This window comes from Pteropus vampyrus, unplaced genomic scaffold (assembly GCF_000151845.1).
Source record: "Pteropus vampyrus isolate Shadow unplaced genomic scaffold, Pvam_2.0 Scaffold486, whole genome shotgun sequence".
NCBI classification, from domain to species: Eukaryota; Metazoa; Chordata; class Mammalia; order Chiroptera; family Pteropodidae; genus Pteropus; species Pteropus vampyrus.
The window spans coordinates 990,335-1,001,623 of record NW_011889267.1 but is presented as its reverse complement, the minus strand read 5'-3'; the positions used below and the strand labels follow the sequence as shown (position 1 = coordinate 1,001,623).

The 11,289-nt window shown below is 39.0% G+C and overlaps 1 protein-coding gene across 1 annotated transcript in view; it reads right to left on the bottom strand.

The window, feature by feature from the left end:
* Nucleotides 1–1,624, bottom strand: part of LOC105307280 (src kinase-associated phosphoprotein 1-like) — a 50,811-nt gene extending 49,187 nt beyond the window's left edge. The window contains exon 1 of the mRNA XM_011382709.2: nt 1,459–1,624. Within this exon, the coding sequence (XP_011381011.1) occupies nt 1,459–1,624 (166 nt within the window). The remainder of the gene's footprint in view (nt 1–1,458) is intronic.
* Nucleotides 1,625–11,289: the final 9,665 nt, after the last annotated feature.

Sequence of the window (11,289 nt, the reverse complement as noted above, 5' to 3'; positions counted from 1 at the left end):
TTCGGTTTAAAAAGAGAAGAATTGTAAGACAAATATCCAAATTGGTTTCTTTTCATAAAACGTTCCTTTAATAATGCCAGGCTACAAGGTAACATACAGAAACCATGAATATTCATGGAGAATGAAGAACCTCTTGCTCCTACGAAAAGACACTGTACTAATTGTCTAAGAGGCTTGTGGTGTTAGGGGATTTTCCTCTTCCGTATTTTCACTTTCGGTAGGGTTTTACTTATAAGAATTTAAAGTATTAGGAAAAAGCCCTTCCAATGCCAAGTATAACACCCCATTTCTAGCATCTAAATAAATGGCAATAATCATCAGCGTCTGAGATGTAAATAGTTCATCTTAAAGAAGGACTCGTTCAATATAATAATCATTGATTCTCAATTATGATATCATGACACGTTGGTGTCTTTTGATCAGTTAAAGGTGTTGATCTAAAGGGTAAAGATTTTGAATAATTCATTTTTAGAATAAGAACAGATTCAAGGTTTTTCTTAATACCATTCATTTGCTCTCTGATATGCTTTCTTAAGGGAAAAAGTCAATTAAAGTAACATACAGCTTATATTATTTATGCTACAGTCCATGGTGACTAATCATATCCGATGTACTATTATTATTGTAGCGATCAATATTTTCTTGGAAAAAAAAGCTGTGTTTCCTCAAAACTGTGGGTGTTCCATGGAAGTGGGTCGAGCATATGAATGTCAGTGGACATGTGTTATGGTGGGAAAAAGGCTGAGAATTCCTGTCATCTCCATATAAATTGTTTAAACTCAGGAAGCCTCTTGTGTCTTTTGACTTTATTAATCACACCTATCTGTAACCCAGCACCCTCAGTTTTATTTTTATCCTAGAAATCCATCCTTAATATCGAACCTCAAAGATCCAAACCACCTGAAGTCTCGTTAGCAGCCAAACCACAGTAAATGGCAACAGTAAAAGGGAGAATCCTGATGTAAATATGGGCGGCAAAAGGCTTCAAATAGTCTTATGATTCTGAAGAGGAGGAGGGGAGAATTCAAAATGCCAAACTGTCTTTTTGCACACCTTGAAGGATCACTGTGTTCATCTTAAGGCAGATCACCATTATACGTGCGTCACTTGAGAGCATATCTTTAAAAATGGATGACAAAATAGCATTTTCAAATCTGTCTATTTACTACTACTCCGCTGGACCCTGATGAGAACATGGAGAACAGGACAGAAAAAAAAAAAAGAGCCTTGCCTGGGTTTCAAATCACGTTATAACTGGTTTACCTTCTATCTTTCTACCATACTGTGGTCAGAAATCATCTTTCTGAAACATGGATGTGGTCATATCATATTCCTGCTTAAAGCCTTTAATGGTTCTCCATTACTTATAGGGTGAAACTCAAACTGTCCAGCATAGAAAAACTTTAAATAGTTGGTCTCACTCTACCTCCCAGTCTCATTTCCTCTCAACCCCCATACCTCCCAATACTCCAGCTACTGTAAGTAACAGACTTCGTCTTCTGGAACGTGTCATATACCTCACATTGCAGGCTTTCTGCTCATCTGTTTTTCCTGTTTGACAATTCCTCTCTATCTCCATTTTCTGAGTACGGAGTCCTCCTTCAAGGACCAATTCAAATGTCATATCTTCTCTGAATCTTTCTCTGTTTTCCCCATGTAGAATTATGTACTCTATCTTCTGTGCTCTAATATCATTTTCTATAGGGCATTGTTATAGCACAGTCTTATTCCCAGAGATCCTAAACCTATCCCCAATGTGCTCCATTCTCATCTCTTTGCTTAGGTTTATAAAAGACCATAATCACTATGTAAGGCTGCTAAAAGACTTGAACGAGGAAATAGAAAAAGGGTTATTCCTGGGAAAATAAATGTAGCTGTGGGTCTGGGTATGAGGCAGTAGGGAGGACAGCCTAGAAATGGAAAGGAAGGTAAAAATAGATCTTGCATTCAAAGGAAGCGACATGGCACCAAGAAAGAAAGTAAGTGAACAAAACATCATAGTACCTGGTTGAAATGGGAGAACAGAGAAGACTCCAACGCAGCTGTGCACCTAGGGGGATGGGCCAGTGTTTGCGCCACAACCGCCTAGGTAAGGAGACTAAGAATTAGACTGAGAAGGAATTGGAACATGTGAGGATCTGAGACCCATCACGGAGGAGGGCCGTACTTTAAGTCATTGTTGAACTGATGTGGGATTAAGAAGAATTCTTCGCTAAAATTTACACAGTAAACTTTCAGGAGTTTGGTGCTAATTATTTAATTTCTTAAAGCCTAAAGAAGAGCTGCCACTGGGAAATATGGTCCCTTTCACAGAGGGCAGTGCAATTCATTATTTGTATACCTGGTTCTCATCATAGCTCCAAAGGCCTAGTATACACAGTGGGTGCCCGATGAGTGTTTGTTAAACTGAACTGAAACCATTTCCAGCCGAATGGGACTTGTGATCTAAGAAGGCAATATGGGAGTGAATATTTGTTAAATAAATCATTTTCAACCAAGCCGCACACAGTAATTTTTGTTCTGCTGTATATTCACTATTTAAATCTTAAGGTTGATAATATGAAATTTAAAAAGAGAAAGGAAGGAAGCTTTCACCAAGAGAGCAAGGAGGAAGTAGGGAGTGCAGAGGTCGGGATGGATAACAGTACTAAGAATGATGGGAAGAGGGGCAAAGAAGATTTGGGGGAAAATTTTAGGAAAAAATACCATGAGTTTCAACTGGAGAGAACTAAATTTCTGAGCCAATTTCACAGCTTCATTGAGACACCAATTCTATTCACCTCAGACTTTTATCTATCTTCAGGAAAGCATCAAAGGATGGGGTTCAGAGGAAGCCATAAATAGACAAAAGACAGCCAAACTCTTGACAACTCACATGGATAACTGAATACTCTTCGGAAAATAGCTACTGATAGCAATGTCTGAGCTACAGACCTTGAGTGGCTGAGAACTTGGCCTCTTATAATGTTCCCCCAGTGTTGATCTTTTATGTCCCTGAAAAATGGTATTTTTTTCTTTGAACTTCCAAAGGTACATTAATTTGGATTCTATACACAAACATCCTGTGTGTGAGCACTTAATAGTGTTGACAGTCAAGACTACACGTGGATTAGTGTAGTAGAATCCTGGAGTCTCTATTTTAGTTACTCTCCAAATCAAAAGATTTCAAGGAGGAAGAGAATGATAAGTTTGCCTCCTCTGTGTCCCTCTAGTAAAAGACATTCGGATATCATCAGAGCACTGCACTGAAAAAACATTTAAAGCAAACAAAGCAGAAAATAAAAAAGAAGAGACTCGGGAACTAATTATCATGATTCTCTGGGGGTATTTCAGGGTGGGTGATCTAATGAGAACTCTCATACCCCATCAGGAAGAACCTGATGGGAATGCAATGATCTTAGCAACGTGGCTTTGACCTGGTATGTATCATCCAGTGGACAAAAGGCTACTCCCAAAACCAGACCTCACTCCCAGCCAGCTCCCTGGGTGTTTCTGTGTAGCAGTATGGGACAGGAGACAGAAAGATGATGGCTGTGATAAGGAACACTTAGGGCAAAAATCACTTCCCTTTAAGTTATACATTTGAGTTTAAAATCTTTCTTGGTTCTTGTTTCATCTGACAAAACTCAAGCAAGTTTAAAGTTGCAAGGAAAAAAAATTAGGGGGAAAATGAGGGTGATGTTTCTCTACCCAAAAGTTTCCAACCAAATCAAGTCTGTAATTGCAAAATAAAAACACTAAATCTCAATATCTATTTGCACAGCTCATTAACTAAGGGCTCACACTCAGCAAATGGGAAAAAAAAGAAAAAGAAAAAAAAGAGACTTCACCAAATATATTTGGAACGTTACCGTTGAGACTATCCTTCCCTAGGATGTGAACTAGGCCCTGTCACATTCTGCTAGGCTGCTGTCAGATGCTTCTGTCTGTCTGTCTGTCTGTCTGTCTGTCTTTACTGCTTATTTAGAAAGCAGCAAATCGGGATGAGCCAAAGTATCTTTTGTCAGACCATGCTGGAGAGAGAGAGAACACTCTTTTCCCCACTGAGCATTATGAACATCATGGCAGGCACGCGACCTGCTCTGGCTGCTGGGGCAACAATGATTTACAATGTGAAAAGGGAAAACCTAAATCACCAAGTAATGAAAACATTAAAGTTAATGCATCACAAGTGAGGAATTTATTACCATTAACTCCAATAAACAGTTATAAAACACTCGTCCTTTCCTGTCCATGAACAGGGACACAGACACTGGACTTCATTAAGCTCAACTTTCTTTTCCTCTTCACTAGACCAGTCATGTGTGTTTGAACCAACCACCATTTATTGTTAAGTGGACTGGTTCATTTTCCAGGACCGCAGAAAGCTGAAGGCACATCCATTTTGCTTCACGGTGCTTGGTACAGACGGATGAAATAGCAAAGTTTGGAAGGCATGCAGCTCGGTATTTCTATATAAGTTTATTTAAAAGTCCCTAGAATGTATGTCTGATAAAAGCAGAGTAGCTCTTCCGAACAGCCCTTCTCAAAGGCAGGTATATAAGTAACAAAGCCTGGCAAGGAGGGTGGCATATTGGATGCCAAGGCAAGTCAGGTATGTTTAGCTGAAAAATTTTCCCCTTGTTATTGTTTGGGATAGCACCTTAGAAGTCTGAGATGGAAACCCATTTCCTTCTAACATTTTTCTCTGTCACAGGGGCATACCAGTTTATTACTTTCAGGTTGTTCATGAACAAAAGAGGCTGCACATATTGCATGGCTAAGGTAGATTGGTTCTGGATTCATTTGTTTTAGAGGAAAAAAAGAACTAAAGTGTTTTTGGAAAGCCAACTCTAATTGTGGAACTGCCTGGGTGTGACAAAGCAGACAGGAGAGGCAGCATGATATTCAGGCTTCCCTAGCCAAATAGTTACAATAGTAACAATGATAACAGTAATATTTAACATTTGGATAGCACTTTATTTAATGTTTATAAAATGTTTTCCTTTAAGGCACCTCCTTGATTCTGATATAGACAGAGGGGTCTCAACAATCCAGCCTTCGGAAGTTGAAACAGGCTCAGAGAGGATAAGTGACTTTCTCACATAGCCAAAAAGAAGATTCAGGACATAAACTCAGGGTTTTTCAAAGCTCCAAATCCAGTATGGTTTGGGCTACACCATGCTATACAAACATTTTACATAATGAATAATGTTATAGTCATAATGTAAAGTCAAGATAAAAAATGTTTTAATTCTAGGTTTCCCAGCCCAAATTTCATGGTTCTTAGTACCAATATTGCCAGATAAGGCCTGGGAGTTGTCCAAGATGTCAACCCTGAAGTGTGATCTGATCTTTGGCATTGCTAGAGAAGAGGTAGGGACCTAGGTGAGTGATCCTCCTGTCTGAGGTCCACTCATGGGCCGAACTCCGTGGAACGTAGGAATAGGGCCTGGAGGGCCTCTGATGTGGAGTCTGAGCTGCACATCTTACCTTACCAAAGCAAAGATTTCCATAAGTAAGACTAATGGCTCAAAAGTAGTGTAATTTAAGAAGGTAGTAATACTTGTCAAGGAAATTCTTCTAAATACTATTTCATCACTTATTTTGCCATTTACATAAGGTACCCTAATAAAGAACTCTTAGATAGAGATGTTACAGGGCTCTTCAGCGGTGATGAAGCAAAGGACCCTGCCACTCATTCTGCAGATGGGGAAACTAAAGCACAGCCAGCTAGACTATGTGTCTCACTAGATTATGGCATTATGTGACTCACTCGATGATATTATTATGTAACATCACCCAAGGTAATGTGATTGATCAGTGGCAGAGTTGAGAAGAGAAACAGTTTTCTGACTCCAGTTCAGCATCATATCACTCTTTTACTCCCATAGCTAGGTAACGATCTTTCTCTAACCCTGGCACAAGGAGTTTAATTAATGTGGGGAAACTGAATCAGGGGAGTCCCAAACTTGGGACACATAGTCCAGGGCAGAGTGAGAAGCACCCTGGAACAGGTGAATTAGGTAATGGTCTATGTCCTGAACACTGAGGCCCCTAGTCTCCTTTTTCTGCTCGGTTACAAGAACCCTAGTAGCTGTGTAGAATGGCACCACCGGGAGATTCATGGATCCTTCTCTGGAAAAAAATTAATGACCTCAGAGAAAAGACCAACAGAGTCTGATGTTTGAGAGACCCCATGGGAAATGGCTGGGTGCCCCCAGCACTTTCAAGTTTAGGCTTTCTAAAGTGCAGCCCATGAGTTGACATATATGCCACCCTGGCACACAGAAATTTCAATCTGCATTTTAGTGCCTCACTTTTAAATATAAGCAGGGCCTAAGGATCAGCAGACATTTGCAGAAAAACCTCCAAATCAAAGACAAAGACCAAAAGGAACTCAGAGGAAACAGAGTTAATTTAGGGAGCAGAAAAAAAAATTAAAACCAACCAACCAACCAACCAAACAAATAAGCCAACATTAATACTCCTAGAAAAATGAGAAGATATCGCATCCATGAAATAGTATGCTTAAAAACAGAACAATCAGAGAACAAGAAAGGATGTTCAAAAATTGAATGGTAGCCAAAATGAAAAACAAAATCAAAAGATTAGTTGGAAGACATAATTGAGGAAATCTTAAGAAATAGGGCAAGAAGATCGAGAAAAAGAAAACAGAAAACAGAAAAGATAAAAATATTAGAACACAGAAAATAAAAGGAAGGAAATAATAAAAGAAACAATACAATTTCTCAAAATGAGGGATACGAGTCTTCTGATTTAAAGGTCCTCCATACACTGAACACATGAGTGAAAGTGACTCACACTTGGGTCATCACTGTGAAATTTCTGAACACAACGGATAACAAGAAGCCCATAAAAGCTTCTGAATCAGAGGGAAAAAATTGGTCATATACAGAGACTCAAGCCCATAAAACAAAACTTTCCAAATTCTAAGAGGAAACGATTTCCATTAGCATTCTTACATCCAAACTATCAATCAAGTATGGAGGTAGAATAAAGAATTTTTCAGATATACACAGTCTCAAGAGATTTACCTCCTAGGCAACCTTTCTCAAGATGTCACCAGAGGATGTGCTCTACTAAAACAAGGAAGTCCATCAAGAAAGAAGGTGACATTGGATCCAGGTGGGGCTCTGACAAAGGAAAAGAGACAAAGGGAAGTCCAGGGTGACAGCTGTGCAGCAGGCCTCCAGAGCAGCCAGCTCAGGGTCAGGAGGAGGACAGAGCCTTCAGGAGAGCTGCTCTAAGAACAAAATAGAACTGATGGGTCATCTGTTGTGTCTGTCCAGGTAGAAAAGAGCAGCCGGAGGAATATAACAATCCTGCTGCAAAGTTTGGGAAGAATTAGGGATGGTGACTTAGAAAACGAATCAAATGAAAAAGCCATGGCATTTTCCAACTCTAGATAAAACAGGAAATAAAATTTAATCATAGAAGTTTATAAGGGTTAGCAGTAAATACAATTTGCATAGTTAAAATCATATAAACCCTAAAACTAAACTAACTCAAAATTATGATATAATCATGTTGGGAAGATGAAGGGAGGAGAAGTGAGGGTTGGGATGAGATAAGAGTCTTAAATCCTCCTCTGCCATTATATGAGCTCAATAGATAATGTCTAAAATTGATAAATCAAAAAAATAGCCGCATAATAATATTACTTAGAAATGTGGAAGTACACACCAGAACTGATGAAAGAATTAAAGGGAGTTGCCTCTGGAGAGTAGTGCTCTGGTAATGGGAAGGAATGACTGCTTGTAGTACTATTTGATTTTTTAAAGCTAATATATCTATATTATTTTGATGAAAATAAAATCATTAGAAAGTGGAAAAATACAGTGGTAAAACTATTTTACAACAAAGCCACATGTCTCTGTATTTATATAATGGTGCCCATTCTGAGTGGCTGAATATACAAAATTCCTAAGCTTGGTGTAAAGGGTATAAGGCAAAGGAATCCAGGAAAGAAAGGAGAAATCAGTGTAGAATAAAGAGAAACAATTTTATTAAAAACAATTACATAAAAAGCCATATTTGAATTAGGTATCGTTTTAAGGGTATTTTAATAATCTATAGTCTTTGTGCAATTTTAATACTGTACTTTGTTTGTACCATAGGTTTAATTCTGCTTAAGTCCTTCCTGCATTGCAAGGGGACCCGCAAAAATAAGGAGGACTCTTTCCACTGGAGATCTCTTTTATTTCACAAATAACAAAGGGTATGCAGTCTCAGTAATGAAATTTGGGGTAGGAAGCCCAGGGTGTAAACTTGGGTTGCAATTTACAGAATAGTATTGTATCACTGGGCGTAACCAGAATTGGATAAAGTACCTGCAGATAAAATCATAAAATTTATTTGGAATCTACCATGTGGGAGATGTTGTGCCACAGAGCACAGAACTCCTAGGATGTCCTAGAAAGACAACTTCAGATCAGTGCAAAGACACAGAAAGCACAGACATGATTTAATTTATAGGGTTGGGAAGGTACAAGGCCATAAAACAAGACACCTGTTGTCCTACGTTTATGTTAAAGGTTTTGCCTTTTTAAAAAATAATCAGAAACACATAACCATTATTCTTGACATAAATTACACTTTAGATTGGGGGTGGAAATCATGTTTTAAAAATAGGCAGGGAAGGAAAAGTAAAACCAACTGCATGTAATTTTTCAAGTGGAAACAACGGCAATATGAAGATATATGGGTGTCAGACCCACTGGTAGAGGAAGGAGGCTGTGCTCTCTTACCTCTTATGGTGTCACTCTTGTGACCTCTACCATTTGAAAAGCTTTGATGCCACCTTGCCCAAGGGACCCCTGAGCACCGGGAAAAGGGATGAAGGATGCCTATGCCTGACCTCACCTTTACATTGTCTAACGACTGAAGGTATAAATCAGCTTTCCCCTTGAAGACCAGAGTGTCGGAAGCTCATGTGAAATGCTGGAAATATTAAATGATGTCCCTGAGGGTTTTACTGTTACTCAGTTTTCTCTTGTAACCGGGAAAGCTGTTCACATGAAGGATACTTTCCCCCGGGACCTCAATTTGTATATAAAATGAGGTATGAAACTCCAACAACTTCCTGTCACTTTGGAAAGAAAATAAACAATTAGTAGAGGTGGCACTCAGCCCACTGTCTTGTTTATATCTCAGTGGTTTCTCTGCCTGTTCCTGGAGAACAGTTCACACTGACAAAGATGTGAGAATACCCTCATTACAAACCCTGTTTCCAAAGTAATAAATAAATCTGCAGTGGTTAAAAAAAAAAAAAATCTCCATAGATAATTCAATGTGTTTTTGTAATGGGGAAAAAATAAAAGCTCTTTCTTTTATCCTACTTAGCAGAGGAAGTGTGCTAATAATTAGAACAGAGGATCAGGTCCCAGATACCAGGGTTCCATTTCTAGCTCATCACTGTGATCTTGGGCTGTATCTGAACCTCCCTTCCAGATTCTTCTTGCAGGATTTTTTAAATCTATGAACTCTTAATCTTCTAATACACCTTGATTCATTAATCCTGACCACTACCTCTATAATAAGAATCTGCAGTAAAAAAATGATCATGTTCCTCTTGATGGTGAAATCAAAGTGACTTGCTCGAGTCTCCCAGTTAGTAAGTGGAGAAGGCAGGAACCGAAGTACAGGGTCCTCATGCCAGTCCTTAGCATCGGCCTCTTGGCACCTCGTCAATCTTTCTCTCTCCTCTCTCCATCAAAGATTTGAAGTGCTGCTACACAAAGAATATATTTCCTTTTATAGAAACATTACTATACATTTGTATAGAGCTTTAAAAAATTTAGACCCCTTCCAAACCTCTTATTTAGTTCGATTTTTATAATAGCTGTATGAGGTAGGTATGTACAGAATCTGGAATGAGAGGATAAAAGTAAGAAGAAACAGCTTAAACAGTTGAGAAGAAAAATCAGTGAAATATTAAGGATTACCTAAGACATTGTAGAATCTTAATTACGCCAGGCTTGTAAAAGATGGCCAGATGTATAAAGATATTGATTAGCCTGCCTGTTTCTGTGCTATAATAGAAGACTGATCTCTAAGTGACCCTCTGCTCTGTATTCTAAGATCAGAGTCCGGGCATGAAAGGATATTCACAATAGTGTAATGCACTTTTTATTATTCTCCCAACCCCGCGCTCTTTTAACAAAAGTTCTTGCCATCTAACTATGGCTGAATTAGAGATGAATGACATTGCTTCTCAAGGGTGCTGGAGAAAGTGTCTGTGAGGACTGAGGGAGATTCCAAACAGGATATGAGGAAAAATGAAGGGTAAGGTTTTTTTCCCAGAAGCCTAATCTTCTAAAACCAAGTAGAATTGGTGTTGCTTAAATGATTATGTTTAAGGGAACTGGAAAAAAGTCCCTTTTCCAAAATATCTACTCAGCTGACTTTCTTAATTCCTAAAATTCTGCCATTAGGAGGAGCCCATTCCCTTAAATTAAAGCATTATTTCCTGTTGAAATACAAATGCCTTTGGGAGAGGTAAGCGAGACATTCTCATCCACAGTGTGGTAACAAACTGGTGCATCAGAGATTGTTGGGAAAGAAAGACCCAAAGTTCCAGCTCTCCCAGGGACAAGGAACAGCCATTTGCAACCATGCAGTATGCCACTGAGCAGAGATAACTGATGGAAGTATGTCCAGTAGTGACTTTTACCCATAACGTGTGTATGGTCGACGATACTGCATTGAGCCATTTCCAGTCATTAGCACCCTGGAGCAGTGGTTCTTAACTGTGGCTGCACATCAGAATTACCTGTCAATCTTTCAAAAAATGTAGATACCTGGACTGTACACTAGATATGCTGGATCAAGATCATCTGGGAGTAGAGCCGAGATGTGTTCATTTTTACAAAGCTCTATGGAGGTTCTGATGCTCAGCCAGGGCTGAAAACCACAATCTTAGAGTGAATTTGTACATTAAGTTCTTGTCAATGTGATGGCTTGTTGGAAGGCCTTCGTGGGGTAGGCCCCCAAGTGGGGGCCTGGACACTGAGTACCAGAACAGGTGGTGAGAGGCAAGAGAGGTGCCATAAGAACGAAGTAACCAATGTGACCTGAAAAAGATCCAAGACAACTTGTCTACAATTTTGACAACTACTCAGGAGGATTATCACCAAGATTTGGAGAAACGGTCTATGAGAGTCAGGACTTCTGCAATAACACCATTTAAGGAACACTAAGGGAATTAATTATTACCTATGCTCATGTAACTTAAGTTTATTTCATCATTTCAAATGGCTAAACAAGCCACTTGTAGACTTTTCACTA